A 19,280-nucleotide genomic window follows, 5' to 3' on the forward strand; every position below is an offset into this window, starting at 1 on the left:
CACCTCAAGTTGTCTGAATTCCCTGTGCTGGGGCTCGAGAAGAGTAGATTCAAGCTAAGCAATTCATCTACGCACTGCATTTCCAAATACAGAAGGATTCTCAGAAATCCTGCATGCTTACTTTACCAAAGGAAAAATAAACCAAAACCAAACCCACAAATGATTTTGGGCCATACACTGGCAGCCAACACGTGTTTCAAGTCCTGTAAGTTTCCCAGTCAACACCAGCAACATTTTGTCCAGTGTACAGAGTAATAACTTCACTTGCCCCCCACTCTGATCACCAGTATTCCTCTACCACATCATCCTTACTTAAAGTCTCAGCCAATGATTTTAAAATACTATGCCACCTGTATTTCTTTGGATGAAAAACACACTTGACAAATACATTGTACAATGAAGTTTATTAGCTGTTCTCCTCTTTCTAACAAATGGAATGGATAGTGTTAATAATTCTTTACAAACCAAAGCGAATTTGGTTGTGTGACTGCATCGTGACTGCCATAAGTACATCCCCCTCATGAACAATCAGCTTCAAATAAGCAATGGCAGCTACCACATCATACGAGAAATAGAGAATTCCATTACTGAAGGTAGTTCCATGTTTTGCTACAACATATTTATAACATTCTGCACAGAAGTTTGTGCTTTGCAAATGGAAGATCTTGCACCTATGCAATCCAAGATGAACATATACAGAAAAAGAAAGTGTATCGTTGACTCCGAATTCTCCCTTTGGTTAAGACATGCATATTACAAAGAAAAACAAAAAGAGACAAACACCTGAAATTCCGTAGAAAAGAGGAGAACTTGCACATATTTTTTCTTGTAACTAATAATTCCCTGGACTTTTTGCCCAGCCACCACAGCCCATTTGACTTCATGTGATTAAGGAAGGTAAATTCTAATTTGTATTTTTATTCAAAACAAAAAGCTAGGAGTAGGTGGTAAAAGAAAAATATATATTTTTATATATATATATTTATACGTGTGCGCAACTATGTAAAGAAAATAATTCCCATAGTTACAGAGTTTAGTTAAAGAAAGTTTAATATATATATATATTTATTATAACAAAATAGGCAGTTATTGTGGGTAAAATATTCATTAAAATCTGACCCCTAAGAACACACATTTTTAGGCTACGAATCGCTCTCTCATTGCCCCAACAACCATCTCTGCAGCTGTTTTCTGTATGAGTGCCAACGGAAATTTGGCATTCCTCTGAAAATACAAGGTTTCCTAGCACCTAGACATGTTTTAGGCTCAAAAAGTGTGATGACCATTATCTATAAACAATTTCTGTAAGACACTATAAATAGTGCTGCACGAGGAAGATTAAAAACATTACACGTCTTTATCCCTAGCAATTTTATTGGCAAAAAAATGAAAAAATAGATTATAAGAATATCCATATGAAATTATGAAAATGAATTTCCCTTGAGAAGGAGTGATGGGAGTTAATGAAAACGTTAACTCAAAATCTGAAAGTTTCTCTTTAACTGCCTGGAAAGAAAAAAAAAAATAAATCTGTGAGAATAGAATTTAACTCAGAAAATAAAACCTGAAATTGATTGCCCTGACCAAACCATGCTATTAAAGTTAAGCGTGCAAAGTTACTCGTGATTTACAGCTTCCTGGAAAACAACTTTTCTTTCAATTGTTATGAAACTTTAAAAGAATGTCTATAAAGCTTTTTTGAAAAATCTTTGAAAGTTACTTTCCCTTAAACATTAAGGAATTTTACCAAGCAATCCCCTCCCACCCCCACCCCGAAGTAATAGCTGGTCAGGCCATTCCACTGTCATGTTTGAAAAATGGCAAACCAACAACACGCAATAATACAAATTATTTAAACTAAGAGAGACATCAAATTTAAAGCGTTATGGGAACTGCAGAATGTGATGGTTAGGGTATGAACCACGCTGGGAGGAACTAGAGGCAGGCTCCACTGGAAGGGCTTAAGAGTTGTCAGATGTAGTAGGTGACGTCAGATAGAAAATGAAAAGCAAAAATCCGTTTTCATAATTTTTCCTTTGCTGGAACCCAGATGTAAGGCCCAGATTGTTCCTCTATGATCTGTTTCACTTGGTTGTAGATTTCTTCCAGTGTGTCTCCTTGGATAATAGCTGCAAAACATAACGTGGCAATCAGGAGTCATCTCTCTTTGCTCCTTACAGAACCAAGATGCTCTAAACCAAGATGCTACTCCCTCCCACAGAGCAGCAAAGGGATTTCAGATCACTGAAGGAATGGATGCCTGCTGAGAACTCTGGTTCCTGTGCTTCTAGATGGACAGACACTGCTGACAGTTGTTACAGCACACACAAAGCACCGTCTCTCGCACTCAAAAGCATAGGGCTAGGATGTGGTTTTCCTTTTGGACACATGCCTATACAGCTGAGGAGATTTATTTGCCTTTCCTAAATACAAGCCAGAGTTGGCCCAATCCAGCTCTCATTTGCATTTCCAAGAGAAAACAACAAGACAGCACAGGGCTGTGTCCTCATGCAGTCTGCGATCACTAACTTTGGTTCTGGCAAGAGAGAAGGTGAACTAATGGGGTTTGTTGTACAGCAAATACATTCAAGTTTTATACGGCTAAAATGCAATTAATATTCAGACTCTTAGATACATTTTCTCCAAGGCTTAAAAAAATAATTAGAAATGAGCCACAATGTGTTTTGACATATCAAAGTAACATATAGTCTGGTGAGAATGAGGGTGAAGTTTGAGCTGTTCTTACCACACTTCAGCCTGAGAAAGCATTCACCATTAGATAGCAACCTCTTCTTAATTAGGATCATCACCTCAGCATTGAGATAAGCCAAGAAACGAAGTTTAATATGAAAGATAAATATTGGAGGTGGGCCAGATGTACTTCTTTATGCATTAATTCATTACTGCTGCTTCCAAGCTTTGTTTTAAAGCAAATTACTTCCTTCTTATTCCTACTCGTTGCCTTCCCTTAAAACCTTCTCCCCATCTGCAGCCTATTGCCCTAGTGTTTGTGGGAGGATGAGGTGGTTCAGTTATTCAATAGCTCACACGTAATGCTGACAGCACAACGGCACAGTGGAAAGATGTAGAAACATCTTTACATTGCAAACATCTTACTTCTCCAGATGTTTCAAACACACTCCTTCCAAAGCCCAACACCCTCAAAACACAATATGGGAGTGCTATGATGTCCCTATGATGCTGATGAAGTTTATTTCAATTACTCCACATGATGCAGTATTTTTAACACATTAGGGAATGCTCACACAATCTGCTTAGGCAGGTGAGTCGTACAGGCAGCAGCAGTAAATGAGATTATAATGTTTTGAGGTATCTCTAACAGATTGCCTAAACTTAGCAAAGACAAGTCTGCCCATGGGATATTGCTATCTGCCCCAGTCAACAAGCCTTACCCTTCTTAGAAGAAACATGGCCATGGGCATTAGAGCTCTTAGAAAAGATCCATATCATTTTGAAGTATCTTCAATTTTGGCCCTTATCTTCCAAACAGAATTGCTTGATATAATACCCTAAGACAACCTGGGAGAATACCAGCTGCTAACTAAATACTTAACATATATTAAAATAAACTCATCAGTTCCTTGAACAACAGACCTGACATACTTGCAAATCATTTGGTAAATGAATTCTGTAAGATGAAGAATTTGCAGTATATGTTGGAGAGTCCCACAGCTTTCTTAGTATAGATGGTTACAGAGTTATGGGAAGAGTGGGAGAGCTTGATGTAGGCTTGGGATAAACAGTGACAGCTGCAGAGCAAGCGAGAGGGAGGCAGACAAAAAGGGAGAGACTTAAGTTGCTCATTGGGTGGACAGCACTGAATGAAGAGAATGAGGCAGCAGGAAGACTGAGGCAGGGAGTCTACTGGGTCCTTCAGCTCCCTCCCATATGAAGCCACCAGGTTGAGCAGATTGTTTAAGGAAGTTCTGCATTTGCAGCTCTGCCCACAAAATATGTGGAAGAAGGAATTGGGCAAAGGTGACGTGTCACACAGATGGAGGTAAATGGGGCAGCAAACACTAAAACATTGCCAAAGAATGTAATAGAAAAGAAAGGAGTGTCTATCTAGGACAGGAAGAGAAAAGGCTCACTCTTGTCCTCCTGAAGGTCTTGAATTAATTATTCTCCTCATTTGCATGCCATGATGCTAAAAGTAAGCACAGCCTGAGTGCTTGTAGTCTACCTCTTGCTGCTACAGCCAACCAACTGCATTTGTATATGCTACAGACCCTGCTGTCCAGTTTACAGTTATCACTACTAACATCCTTTATTTCTTGATTTCAAAAACTGAAAGCAAATAGAAAGCTTTAGGTGTATAATTTATCAACAAAGCAAACATCTGCATTTCACTACCAAGAAATACGGTAGAAAGTTCCATGGTTTTAAAGAGTAAATTGAGCGACTGTTAAACTTATATAGATACTGAATTCACTGATCACATTGGTATCAGCATAGATGCACTTGGGTAGTTTTATGCTTCAAAACAATCACAGATAAGCTTGAAAAACAGTTCAACCTTATCTCAGTGGTGAGGCAATTACTATACAGCAGGCAATAAAATTTCAGCTCTGGCCAAGCAAAACAAACCTGTGAAGTGTTCAGTAAACTCTTGCTCCAGTTTCATTGCTCTTTCAAATGTCTTCCTGGCTTGTTCTTCCGTTAAGCGTTTATTCATTTCCCTGAGATTGAAAACATTATACATGTAAAGAAGCTACCTGTAATCTTTGGATATATAATTTTAAACCAGTGTGTGAGTATTAGCCTAATAAAAAGCAGTCTCCTAAATGACGTATCTAAGCAGATACGTCTCTAAGTGGAGACTGTAGAGGGAATGTACAGTTATGACACTGTTATATGGAATTTTGCACAGTGGCACTCAATCATTCATGGCTTGGATCAGAAACTTAGTTTAGAAGTCCCTAGAAATTCAACCCAGAAAGTTTCATGAGCAAAACAAATAATTACATCCTTTTTTATTACAATTATTTTCACACAATTTGCAACTGATTTTTCAAATACAATGACAGTCTCAAACAATTTAGTCTGAAGTACTTTGCTTTTACTCACATGATATTTTCCACTGTTTTGGGTTTAATAAAAATGGAGATTGGGTACAGCTGGGCAATCTGCAACCTTTTGATCGCATTACCAGAAACATCAAGAATACAATGTTTACCCTAAAAGTAAGAGAGAAAAGGAAAAATGGCAATAAGCACAGTTTAAGTCACAGCTATTCATAGTATAATAACTTAGAAGAGACCACGTTTCCACCAAAGCCAACAAAATCAAAGCACCTGCATCAATGATATCAGGATTGCACTAATCTAGCATGCGGTCCCACAGTGCTCTCTCCTCTGTTGAGATCATGCATAACTTGAAATGTTCTTGACTCTTTTTCCATCCTCTCTGCATCAGAAGCTGCAGCCCAATCAACAGTGCAGAATACAGAGCAGCTGTACATCAAACCACACCACCATTTTAGGCTTTATTGAAGGATGTAGCCATGTCAGAGTTTGGCTGGGGGAATAACTGCCTCTGATGCCAGGCAAATCTGTCACCATCAGAACAGTCAGATGGAACTGAATATAATCTTTCTCATTCACTGTCAGGTATCACCCTGGGGAACACCTGGTTTGAGACCATGAATTACATTTATTTGAGCCAATTACTTTTTATTTTTTTAGGAAACAAATACAGCTTATTCCTCAGGGGGCTGAAGCAGAATGCAGCAGGGTGGTTCACCCAGTATTATTAACCTGCCGTTGCTCCAGGATTTCCTCATCTCAAAGACTCCTCCTATTCCTCAGCACCTCTTATGTTTAATACAGTAATTTCTACTCCACACATATTTATTTCTTTCCTTTGAGTAGCATATGAACAATCTGTGTGACATCACCATTTTAGAAAGGGGCAGTGTAGGGAAAGTAGAACAGAAGGCCTTTGTTGGTAGTGTGAAATGAGAACATCTTTTTCATTATCAGGAGACCTTGCAGAATTCTGCAAGCCAGGATACAAACCCACAAGCAACATAAAGACAATAGGTTACATAGATCCAAAAACACATGTCCTGAATGAGTTTTCCTTCTGCTTTCTTGAGAGAAGGGATTGCTAGGGTCATTTACTTCTGTTCTATTGAATAACAAAACCACAGAATGTCAAAGAACATTTAGATGTTGTACTAAGGGACATGGTTTAGTGGGGAAATACTGGTGGCAGGTGAACAATTGGATGACCTGGGAGATCTTTTCCAACCTTGGTGATTCTGTGATCTTATTTCAGGAATTCTTAGAGGACAGATACATTCTTCCCACACACAAAAAAAATGCACAACTGTTTGCTTTCAACTGATGATAAATTTTTCCAGGATCTACTCCATGGATCTGGATGCTAAGCAGTAACATTAAATGAAGTTTATGTATGTTCCAGCACAGTATTTTTCTATTCATGCTGACCTGTCCACATCTTTCATGTGGTTTCTCTTCAAATGTGGCACATGCCATAGGAACAGAGAATTAAGAGCAATAACTCATCCATGTTCCCTTTTGTGATATGACAGCCAGTGTTTGCTGTTTGGCCCAACAATTATGCCAGGTGTTGAAGGATCTTGAACAACGGGTGGAAGACCAGATTGTCAGCACTTAAGAAATTGCTCTTCTCTCACAGTTTAATCATGATGCTCTAATTGTTTCTCTTAAATGTGTTTGTAACAATGCTCTTTGTTTCTAGGTTTGTACGAAGTCCTTTTAAGGTCAGAGGGTTCCCAGTGGCTTCTTGCCATTCTCCTATCCCTGTCAGCACAGTTAAATAATCACCATGGTAAACAAAAACAACTGGCACTGATTTACCTTTTCTGCTACTTCTCGCACTGATTGCACACTTGTTCCATAAAGATGATTATTGTACTGGCCAGCTTCAATGAATTTGTGCTCCTGAATATCCTTCTCCATTTGCTCTCGAGAAGTGACAAAATGGTAATCACGTCCATCCACCTCATAATCTCGTTTTGGTCTAGTAGTATCTTTAAATATAAACCAGTAACTTTTAAAGAAAAAAAACCAAAAACATTCCCCCCTCCCAACCTCCAACATTCAAAAACAGTCCTCCATTTAAACTGCAAAACTGTAACAGGTGAAGAGAAGAACAGCCATTAATAAACTTTATAAAGGTATCCTAACATTTTACCTCTCTATACAGAGGTTAGGTCTATGAAAGAAGTAATGGCTCAGAACCAAAAGCCCGCTTATAATTGCTTTAGTATCTGCTGAAACTTACGTGGAACACATGAGCCAAATTTGTCTGGAAATTCTGAAATCAGATCGTCGTTAATTCTGTCTTTCATGGGTCCCAAAACAATCACAGGTCGAGTATAGTTCACTGTTAAATGTAGAGGAATAACTTCAGTTACATTTCAATGACATCACAGACCTTTAAAGTTTAGCAAAATAAGCTTTACCATATGGTAATAGTATTAATACCTAAAAGAATATGTACTTCTGAAGAGAAAATAAAACACGTTCAAGTATTTGTATCAATTAACACTGCAGTCAAAGACGTCAAATCTTTACTCTCAAATTAGTGTTCAGTGTGAGTGAAGATGACAACATCCCTCATTCTAACGAAAACAGCAAAATGGGAAGTCTGAAAATCATTTCACTTCTTATTCTTAAAATTCAAGTCCACTGTTGGGAAAAGCCTTATTACTTCTAAAATCCCAGCTTACATACTCACATAGCTATAGCTCCCGTCACTACTATCACACTTACAAAATGCAGTATAACATCTTTAAAACATGCTTAATTTGTAACAGAGTTATAAAGACTTTTTAGCTGGAATTTAAGGACAAGCAGAAGATACCAAATTATACTGCAATTAGCTCAACAACTGTAATATCTAAACATCTCGTCGTAAGCATATCATTTCAGCCATATGAATTTTAGTTTCAAGTTCTGTCATTACTACACAAGTCTAAATTAAATACAGTTTGACTTGTAAAATACATTCTAATTCCTGGAAATAATTCCAATTCACAAAAGGAATGTATTGAATCTTATTAATTGAATCCGTGTATATACACGATATACATTTACTCTGTTTTTTTACTGCATTCTGTAGTTAATAGATACCAAGCATTCCTTTTTTTTTTACAGATCGTATTTTTAATCAGATTATATATGCAATATTTTATCAGATTACATAAATCAACCACTGGCATCTGTGGTGGTGAATGGGAATGCTAAAACTACATCTATTACATACAGAGAAAAAAAGATCAGGAGAAGGTGAAAAGGAAATAAAAGGATCCCATTAAAAATCAGCAAAAAGAATTTTGTTTTAAATGTAAGTGTGTAAGAAACAAATATACCCTATTTTCCTTATGCAGTATAAACCACACAGTGAGACATTAATTAGGACACCTTTGGACTACATGCTAAATAATTTAGCAATTGTATTTAATAATTTATGCCTTTATGCTTTATTCATTTTAATAGGGATAACAGAAGTTGAAAATAAAGAAGTTGTTTATTATAGCGCTCGGTACATAAGTGCACATGAACCATTCTGATATTGAAGTACAGTCATGCTATACTAAGTGAGCTCTACACACCTTCTTGTTGATTGACTTGTTCGTAAGACAAGACATATTCCTCTTGGCCACCTAGAAAGGTAAATGCAGAGAAGTATGTATGTATTGGTTTCTAAAGCAATACATTTACATTGAGTCATTTAACGAACAGCAACAACGCGGACATTCATCAGCAGAATATGTGTTACACTGATACTGATGGAGGACGTTTTTAAAGAGCGATGAAAGATATGCCAAACAAAATGTTGAAGCATAAGATGCATACAGTATACAATTTCTTCAGCTATGTTAGCATGTCAAACTGCCATCAAGCACAAGAAGTATTTTAAAGCATAACTGAAATGCTCTTGTGTTTCCCAGAATGAAGTGCATGCATGGTCTCATTCACTGCTAGAGGCAATGCCACCTTCTTCATCAGTGTTTTCCATACTTTAAATGTTTCTGCAACATTCTTCTGTATACAAAGCTGAAAGTCATGCATGCCCAGGTGCACATCTCTCCCAGTCAGCTTTTCATGAAGCGGCATTTATACAAAGACCTTCAACCGCTTCAGTTCCACAAAGAATATTATGATCGTATGTATTTCACTGCTATTTTACTTGTAAGTTTTTAAAGATGAACTTGAAATTGAAGAATGTTCTGTATTGTTCTCAGCTCCAGAAAGCATATCAGCAGTGAATGAAACTAAAATAGCTAGGCTTTGACCTTTAGCAGCTGCAGGCTTTAAAAGGTTAGTGCAAGCATCTGAAATATACCTCAGTTGCCATCTCTCTAAAAGAACATCTCTAGTCCAACAAAAAGTCTCAGAGTAATATTGCTCGCATGGGAATCACTAAAAGTAAACTCCACGACAGCAGAGAATTTATAATTCTGAACATACAGGCTATAATTACATGACAACACTATGAACTCTCAATAAAATGCAGTGCTTCAACAACTCACTTGTGTAGCTTTTAAAACATTCTTTTCAATTCATAAGCCATACTCATAACAGCCAAAGGAACACAGCAATGCTATACCACAGCTTTCTAAAAAATAGATGGCAGATGAAGGCTTTTATATATTCATATATTGCTTCGATATACATGTTCTTTATTTAAGAGCAGAGCATTGATCTTTTAAATCTGAGATTTACAATGTCTAAGAGAAATAAGACCGACTCACAATAAATCTGCATTCCAGCAATACATGAACCGTTTCTTTAACTTTTAAGGTGTTGCAGGTGAGTAATACATTAAGACAGACATGAAAACATGCAACCTGAATATTTTAATATTTCAAAAAGGCACTCATGCAAATGGATTTGAGGACAGTATATACTTTCAGAACCCTTTTTAGGCTAGGGAGAGGAACAGGGAATCACCAACTAGTAACTTGTCCACGAAATATCCAGCCCACAGATAGTTAGATACTTCTTTGGAGAAGTGACATTGCTATAAGGTCAAGGATTAGTTAAGCAAACTATTCAAGAGACAAGTAAGAATTAGAAAGCATCCTCCAGCTGAGGGCAAAAAGTATATATTGTCATTGCTTTTTCAATACTGTTGAAAAATGAATATTAATAGAATGAACCTTTTGAACAACCGTACTCATCTGTAATCAAGATAACTTTTAGACAGCAGTAAGAAGAAATTAGAAAAGTAATTTTAATAAAAAGCGCTTCGAATTCCACATTGAGATAAGTAAATCCATAACATTCATAGTAAAATCAGGGCTTCTTAAGTAGTAAAGGAGTGAAAAACTAACCAGTAGTACCAGTAATGAACTTTAAACATAAATAAAGCAAGCTCTGAGAAAAGCCTTAGGGAAAAAAAAAAGAGGAAAGCAGCAAATTTATGGAGAAACAGTCAGAGTTAGATAGTTTTAATGGTATGGCATTACAAACAGTTAAAATTTGTAAGTTAGTCATATATGCAAAGGCAACTTCCATACGCATTTAATCTGCGTTATTCTCAATGAACCCAAATACCTCCCCTGCTTTTTTTTTTTGTTTGCAACTGGTCTGCAAGTTTTAAGCACTGCAAGCACTGAGGAATTTGTACATGTACACATTCTCTCCAGTGTAACCTACATGCAGGTACGTAAGTGTAATCTGCATGCAAACTCATGGCTCCTTATTTCCAACAATATCTGCAGCTTTCAAACAGGTGTAGCTGTTAGCGAACCACTTTCCTTATTACCCTGCCATAAATGGCATCTGTTTCTGAAGTGCCTCCTCTTGGGTTAACAGGCACCCAGGAGCAGTTCAGTGAGCAGCTCTGACACACCATTTGACTTTTACTGTTCCCTCTTTTTCTGCTCCTCTATAAATCCTCAGTGTTTAGCCTGCTTGCTCTGCTCTTCCCACAGTTCCCACTCTGGACTCAGCAACCTCACTGAGGCACTGCTCACTGGAAATGACCAAGACAGAAATGTCTGTAGAACAGCATCACACAGCATATTACACACTGGGAATGTGTACATCTGCAGCCTGGGTAGAAGTAAATAGCACTGTAACTCAGGTTAGTGAAAAGGGTAATTCAGTCTAGTACTTAAAAGATATACTGGTGGAGGATGAGGGATGCACATAAGCACAGCTGTGCATCTAGCATGCTAATTTATCACAGCTGGCTCCAGCACCTAACGTGTGTCATGTTGCAAGATAATTCAGACAAAGCACCACGCTTGACAAAATAGAGAAATGAAAGCTGAAAAGCAAGGGTAAATACATGTTTGTTCATCTTAGCTTTCTTTAGAAGTATCTACAACTCATATCTGAGCATTGTTGATAGGTACTATGCTATGTAACAGATCACTGTTCACAGTTACACTCTGTATTAAGCACAGTAACCATTATATTTGTTATATTCAATTTAAATTTGGGTTTTAGCAGGTCTAGCTAGCATATATAACTTAAATAAAAAGGAATTAATTTAAATTAAGCTGAGCAATGACAATCATAAATCACAACCAAAATATCCATAAAAGAGCTTTGCAATGATTCTGTCAAGTCAATTAAAAAAAAAAAGACACTGGAATTTTGCAGTACCCAATTAACACACAAACATGGATTTCAATGGAAGCTTATTGGGAAGTTCAATTTAACATGTAAATACCCAGGAAAGACAGACAAACAAAAGCAAAGGAAGAGCTACTAAACAAAGGTTCTAAATAAAGAACTTAAAAACACTTACGGTAACTACTTTCACTATCGCTGGCATTAGAGGTTACATGCTCTGAAATTGCAACACAATGGAGAAAAATAAGGAACACACACTGATGGCATGAGTCCAAAGGAAAGCAAATCGACAAAAATAATCCGGATGGAAGACAACAGTGACATCAAAATGCCGAAATCAATACATACTGCATGTAAAAGTTTTAAGGTACTTCTCCTAGCTCTCAGGATCAAGCTTAATTTCACACAAAAGGAATGGATGTTAATAAAAAGAAAAAACATTAAATAGCACGACAAAATAAGATTATGAAAAGTACACATTCGTGTTTCACACACAACCCTGCAATGTTTAGGTTTTCACTTCCATATGAGTATTATTGTGCGAGAACTTCTATAACAGAACCACCCAGGGACTTTTGCTGGATTAACTTACAGTCTAACAATCACAAGGCCAAAGTCAGTTATCTTTGGTCTTCTGCTCTAGACCAAGAATCTCCTCAAAACTGGTTTCAGAAATGGAAAATGAATGCTATTGCTACCAGGATTTTTATTTATTTATTAAGTGGTTGAGGCCACATATGAAAGTACCCCCCCTCCTCTGTGCAATTTCAGGAACAGTGTGGGTTAGAATTAAGGGAACAGTTATGATCTGGGAAGAAAGGTTATCTTCAGTGCCTAATTTTACTATCCCATAAACCCCTAACAACACTTTACTTGTTTAGCATCTGTCATGAAAGAGAAGTCGTGACTCTTATTTTAAGTACAGAAATGATGTCAGGGTACACAAATCTGTTGGGGTACTCAGCAACTGTAGAATCTTGCTGTGTAAAACTAATGCTTACGTGCCTTCTCTATCAGCTACCCCACCACCTGGCCAGCAGTGCTCTACAAGCATCGTAAGAGTTCAAGTCAGACAAAAAAGCTCTCACGGCATCTGTTAAGGAAAGCTTTTTTGTTTGTTTGTTTTTTAAAGAGCTGCCAACATCAGACAGAGATCCATCAGAGAGAGGATTGACAACTGCTGAAATTGCTACGGCAATAGTTCTGCTATGACTGTGAAAATCCATAGGTTATTTTCAATAATAAAAACACAAAACCAACATAAAAATGACATTAGCAAAATATACGAGTATCAACGAATTTACAAACACAGTCACTACCAAGGACAGACAGGTAGGTGCTGGTAAACTTCTGGACCAAACCAAAACACACTAATGTCAAATGTCATAAACACCTAAGAAGTAATATGTTCCTGAAAGCAAAAACCCTCAAAACATTACAAACTAGAAAAATCCTATGAAACATTTTTAGAGTCAACCTCCTTATGCCAGTAGAGCACCAGTCTCAAAGAGATCTGTTAAAAAAAAAAAAAGTAATTTTTCAGATGGAGGTTAAAATAACTTGGGAGTATTTTGATCACTTACTCAGGCCTTTTGATCCCATGTCGTCAGGGACCTCCTGCAGAGTAGTCCCCAGAGGGCAAGCAATAAAAAGACAATCACAAAGAAAATAATTGTCAGTAATATATAAAATTGGCGCTACGACAGGAGACAGTTCCCAGAACATCACAGGGAAGACAAGCCTATAGGAATGAACCAGACTGGCACATGAAGTGTAATCACTGGTGCAAATGATAGAGAATGGCAGAGAATGGGGTTTATGGCAGATCTGCTCTGAATCTGCAAATAAAGTTTTTGAGAAGACGCTTTTTTTTTTAATGCAGGCAAAAACAATCAAATTCACCTCTCTTCATCAAGGAAACCAAATTAGAACAGAATGACTTTGAAACTGCCAGTCCAAAGGGACTGACTGGAGAGCTTGGTAAGCTCTGACACACTTTCCTTGCTGCTCTGCACTCTCCTCAGAATGACAACTGAGAAATCTTTACTGGCAGTTCCGAAGCACCGTTATCTCCTCCAGTTACACATACACACTTATTCGTCTGTATTAACCAGTTTACTGCAAACTGGGATATACTCTCGGTCTAAAATTTACCTTAAGAGCAAACAAATGATTGCATTGATCCTACAGATTGGATTGTCATTTGCACGCCGAGCTCGTTAGCCTGTTGCAGCTCGTGAAACTGTCTCCATGGTAACACCCTACTGCAATCTAGCAGGCCCTTCTACTGCGCTTTCTCTCCGTGGAGTGCCACATACTTACGGTCAATATCACTGGTTTCCTGCTCACTCTGGTCCTTGTTCTTGTAGAAGGGAAATTTTCGGGAAAAGAGGTTCTTTTTACGCTTGTCATTGAATGACTGCTGAAGAAGAGAAGGAGGGGCAAAACAAAGGATGTCTAATTCTGTGTGAACAAAGGCCCAGACCAGCAGCTTTGTGGAAGCTGACTCCTATAACCACATTATGCAGTGCATATTTCAACTTAACAGCATCTTCTCAGCTCATGTCAAATAGAGAGAGATCAGGATCATGGCTTTGCTCACCCCCTCAGCATTTCACACGTTTACTGCAAGAGAAGTGACAGGCTGGCTCACCCTGGAAGGCCTGACCTGCATTTCACAAACTTCAGCTTCTTGTGAATGTAATGAGATGTGAAAAACTAGGCTGCTAGAAGGTGGCCAACCCAAAGTGAACTCAAAAAACAAAGCCAATGAAATCACTGGCATTATCTGGTACAGGAACCATGGTAGTTTGGAAAAAAAAAAAAAAAAAAAGTCAGGTATTTACACATGCTCCTACCAACAACTAACGTAAGAGCACACCAGAAATGTGATGCCCCTCTGCAAAGGTCAAACTGTAAATACTTTGGTGATGGCTGTTAAATAACATACCACAGTTACAACCTGGCATTACATGGAATTGTCTAACGGTAAAACTAAGAAAGTAATAGTGAAACAGTAGGAATGGAATAAAAAAATGTGTCTCCTTAAAATAAGATTTTTCTTCTGCAAGTGATGGAGAGCACAAATGTACATTCATTCATATATACCTGAGCTTACAGGTATAGTTACTGAACTATTTGTATTTTAGTAATACCTGCTGCCATGTCTCTAGTTGAAGACACTGTGACTGCAGCATCTCTAACTTACTATTCTGCAAAAAGTAAATGAAGAACCTCGGTGCATAAACAGATCAGTAATTATGCACAGAACTGGTACAGCTAACTTCATGCTAGCTGAAATGTCTTCTTTTTTTCCCTTAAGCATCAGTGAATCATCTAACCAGTTTTGCCAAGCTATGTAATTGGTCATGCTTGTGTCATTTGGTTTGCAGAAATTCTATCAATGGGAGGATGGTAAAAGCAGAGAAATGCCCAGCTTGGCTCTGTGATCTTATGCAGCTGCAGGTCTGTTTATTTGCAAACCAAACACAGTCAGTGTGCCACAGGAAGTAATAAAACTTCCACAGAACCCTTTTTAAAAACATAATTTTAGAAAGAACCAAAATATATTCCATCCAGTCAATAAAATTCTGTGAGCAGCTATTTCTAAAATTTAGACCACATTAATTTTGTTTGACCTCATTTAATCCGGTCTGAGCTCTTTCTTTATGTACAAAATGCAGTAGTAAAAAGTTACACTACGTTTGTTATCAGCCCTAAGCATGGAATGAAATATAGCAACAAGCAGGAGTCAAAAAGGACTCGTTTCAAATCACTGGCCACCTTTTTTGGTACAAGTACAAAACAAGCATTTGGCCTTCCTGAAGAGGATGCCTATAGTGCTACACAAGTTGCATACTGCTACTCTACTAACAATGCTTCTGGCCATCTGTCTTAATACAGACTTGCTTGGCAGTATCACATACTGAAAAATCCAGTGATATTTTCATTACCACTGTCAAGACAAAAATATTTCATTAAAGCTACCAGGTGTTACAGAAGCACATGGTATTGTAGGAGCACCATCAGTGACATGAGCACTGAGCTCTGGATACAGCAATAACGTTTTAAGTAGGAAATACATAAACCTTAAATTGGCTGGCATCTGTGTTCGACTAAATCTGTCATTCCTCTGTTAGAACTGGCAAACTTTCAACATGACATACGGACAGAGGAACTCATTGGACTTGACTTCTCATAACCAGAAACATTACTGGGATCTACATAAGACAGGCAACAAAGAAATATGCCCAAATGAGTAGATCTTAGCTGAGCATGGTGAAGAAAGCTGTAACATGCACTCTGAAAGGTGGATGGCTCACATCTAGCCAATTGTCTGCTGTGATAAAACCCTCAGTTTGGTCAAAAGAACATGAAAATAAGGGAAATGATAACAAAGCAAAAATGGTACAGTTTTACTGAGGTGCTGAGAGTTTGCAGTTTGTGTGATTAAAGGAAATGCCTGATTTATTTTACTTCACAAAAGATAATCATGTTTTTCATTTTAGTTTTGAAAATATGTCATAACATTAATAGTTTTAACTTTCTCGACAGTAAGTCTTACTGAACATGAACATTCATATACTGCATGTATAATGGTCAGAGTCAGTTCCATTGGCAAAACAAAAACAAAAACAAAGAAATTAAAAGAATATTGGACTGATTTTGAACAAAAGATTAGCCAAAAGATTACTTTTAAAAGATGCCATGATTATAAAAAGCTGAAGAGAACTGCTTATTAGTTGAAAATGCATAGTAATTACATTAAATTCTTCACAAGCCCACTGCAAATCATGATCAGGCACTATAAGCAAGAATATATTAAAACAGAAGCAGCACAGAAAGTTAGGTAAATGTGTATATGAAAAGAACGGGAAAAAAATAACCACTTTGCTCCAGTTTCTTAGTGCTCCTTAAATGTAAAGGAAGGCAGATTTTACTATTTGCCATCGCTAGGCTTATTCTTTAGGATTTCAATGTAGAATTTTTGAAGAATTGTTCAAAATTGATATTTATCTATATTACTGTCCGTGAAGAATTATGGGTATGCACACAGTCCACAAGGATGTGTATGGTGCAGATGACTTACTGGGAAAAATACCCCCATGACAAACACAGGAAGAATAATTTAAAGGAGAAATTGTCATGTTAAAACATTTACAGCTGAAGCAACAGATTGTGAATAAGTGTAAGCGTGTTTGCAAAACAAAGTGTTACTAAAGAAACTGCAGTTCTGTATCAATGGCAAGCGTAGTTGCTTTTCCACTTAGTATCCCATACATTTGTTTGGTGCTCTGTTAGTACACGGTGCGTGTGTACTAACTGCTCTATTGCCAAAACGCTACCTCAGGTAGATGAGTAACTGCTCACAGCTTGGTGATAGACAGACTATAGGAACGTGCAATTATCTTCTCAAAGAACACGGTAATGTTTGAAAAACTGTGTAACGTAAAACAACCTGAGGTATTTCAGCCATTTGGTTCTTATGCAACTTCTAAAAAGTGAACTCACAATCCAAAAATGATGGGTTAAAAGTTACCACAGTGATTGATAACAATTTATTCCAGTAGGAAAGTATGAATGAAAAGAGAAAACCAAAATGCAGATTATCAGAGGGATCCTCGAGGCAGACTCTAACTGCTTAATCAGAAAGTAACTAAAGGGTTTTGCTTTAAACTGTTTGCATTTAAAGAACTTCTAAAAATTTTAAAATTACAAAAAATTTGACATTTTCTTCATTAGTAAACTAAATAGGAAAGCTTTGCCACGTAGGAGAGGAATGCATATTTGGATTTTGACATCTTTAAGTTTACAGATACATTATTGAGGCTTTAATACTTTATGTATTTGATTTTTGAAGAAAGGAAAACACCAACTAAAATAAAAGACAAAAAAAAATTGAATCTAAAATAATTAATGTTTGTGCTATTTGAAAATAAAAGATATATGAAATAGTTTCCTCGGGAGCTCGAAAGCACATTGCAGACTACTCTAAAAAAGCAGATACCTTGCCCCCTCACCGCTCATCCCACTGTCCCACCTTATGTACTGGGACAAAGCTGACATACCGAGCAGTGACCTGCCCCAAGGGACTGACTGCTGTTTCTTTGGGACTGAGTTATCCTTCCATCTGCACTGCTTACTTTGTATGACTCCTGCACAGCCACACCAGTGTTTGTGCCAACAGAGAGCAGTGCTGAGACAAAAACACTTGAGAGATGGATGGAGACTGTGTGGTTAGTAATAGGGGAAGACTTTATGAGTCCCTTAAAGCTTCCATAGCCACAGTGGTAACAAAGAATATATTTTATCCTGCTTACTGTGCACAGTATGAAACGTCACTTTATCATAGGGACCCTGACGAGCAATATTTTCTTGTTTTCTAGATGCACTACAGAAACTTTAACAAAATAAATGTTTTAGTTTTTCTGAAAATTGGTAGTAACCCTCTTCCCAAAAAAGGGAGTCCAAGAGTACAATCCAGACCAAAGGGTTAAACAGCTTTATAAGAAGCACTTGCAGTGCCTCTAGAAATGTTCCTAGTCAGTAAGTGATTACTATATACTGTTCCTATGATATTACAGTCTTAAGAATAGTATCTATTTCTAAGCTAATGCTTTAATTTGCAGTGTTTTGGCTTACTATTTAAATCTGCTTTCGTTTTCAGAAATATTTTATTTCTATTTGACAGAATTTAATCTTTTCACTAAAACCTGACACGGAGCCTGCATACATAAACCACAGAGGAGTGTTACCATTCACAACACCAGGTTTAATTAGCACTTCATAAACTCACCCCTTTCTCTCCTCTTGTCTTGGAATTGAATTTCACTGTCTTTAAACGGGCTCGTTCTTTTTTCTCAACTCTACCAGAAAAAAAAAAAAAAAACAACAGACAAAACAGTTAAATGAGCAAAATTCATGAAGCTTAAATTAGTATTTGTTATAGTGTAAGTGTAGTGCTCAAGTGCAGTCACAATCAGCAACATCATATTACGCAGAATTTACTCTGCCCCTACTTATACATAAATGGTGTAGTGTTAAATTAATATCAAATTTCTAGTAAAAGCAGTTAACTTGCTTACAGCGAGGATAAGGAGAGGGATTTGGAACCACCTTTGTCAATTCAGAAGCATACAGCTCCTAAAGCTACGTATGATTCCAACAAACCTCTCACTGAGCTAATTACAGTCACACTACAGATTTTTAACTTCTTTTAAATGACTGGACGATGCGGTAAAGAATTAACAACAAAGAGCAAAGCTGTATGTCTACAAATGTATACATATTAATCACATCAGAAATGTAATAGCAGACATCTCAGAGTCAATGAAACATCACGACATACCTGCGTTTGCTTGGGATAACTCCGATTTCATCACTTTCTCCATCTGGAGTTACCTGCCGTGCTTGCCACCATTCATCATCAGAAGCATTAATGACATGGAGAATATCACCAAATTTGAAGTTCAGTCCTTGACTTGGAAGGCCACTGTCTTTAGTCTTGTCATAATCAAAAAGGGCTCTACATTGAAAAGAAAATAATTAACCTCTGAAAAAGATGAAACAGGGGGCTGTGAATAGCACAAGATTTATTTAAGCTGCCTGTGTGTTCAGAAATGACTGCAACGTTCTGAAAGGTGCTCAGAAGGAGGATGCTGAATGCAATCTCTCCCC

General features: G+C 37.3%; 1 protein-coding gene across 19 annotated transcripts in view; it reads right to left on the reverse strand.

The window, feature by feature from the left end:
- Positions 1-385: 385 nt before the first annotated feature.
- The window catches only part of DLG1 (discs large MAGUK scaffold protein 1), a 131,849-nt gene continuing 112,954 nt past the window's right edge, over positions 386-19,280 (reverse strand). For 4 of the 19 annotated variants that reach the window (XM_040705646.2, XM_003641763.6, XM_046898502.1 and 1 more), the window contains 10 exons: positions 18,952-19,128; positions 18,400-18,469; positions 13,187-13,220; positions 11,779-11,820; positions 8,627-8,677; positions 7,294-7,395; positions 6,867-7,039; positions 5,089-5,198; positions 4,609-4,700; positions 386-2,129 (listed from right to left, as the gene is read on the reverse strand). In XM_040705646.2, the coding sequence (XP_040561580.1) occupies positions 2,023-2,129; positions 4,609-4,700; positions 5,089-5,198; positions 6,867-7,039; positions 7,294-7,395; positions 8,627-8,677; positions 11,779-11,820; positions 13,187-13,220; positions 18,400-18,469; positions 18,952-19,128 (958 nt within the window). In that variant the 3' untranslated portion in view covers positions 386-2,022. Of the gene's footprint in view, positions 2,130-4,608; positions 4,701-5,088; positions 5,199-6,866; positions 7,040-7,293; positions 7,396-8,626; positions 8,678-10,177; positions 10,214-11,778; positions 11,821-13,186; positions 13,221-13,925; positions 14,026-18,399; positions 18,470-18,951; positions 19,129-19,280 lie in introns of all 19 variants that reach the window. The other 15 variants (XM_015291607.4, XM_422701.8, XM_025153614.3 and 12 more) reach the window with 7 other exon arrangements.

The sequence above is a fragment of the Gallus gallus genome, chromosome 9 (assembly GCF_016699485.2).
Source record: "Gallus gallus isolate bGalGal1 chromosome 9, bGalGal1.mat.broiler.GRCg7b, whole genome shotgun sequence".
Taxonomy (NCBI): Eukaryota; Metazoa; Chordata; class Aves; order Galliformes; family Phasianidae; genus Gallus; species Gallus gallus.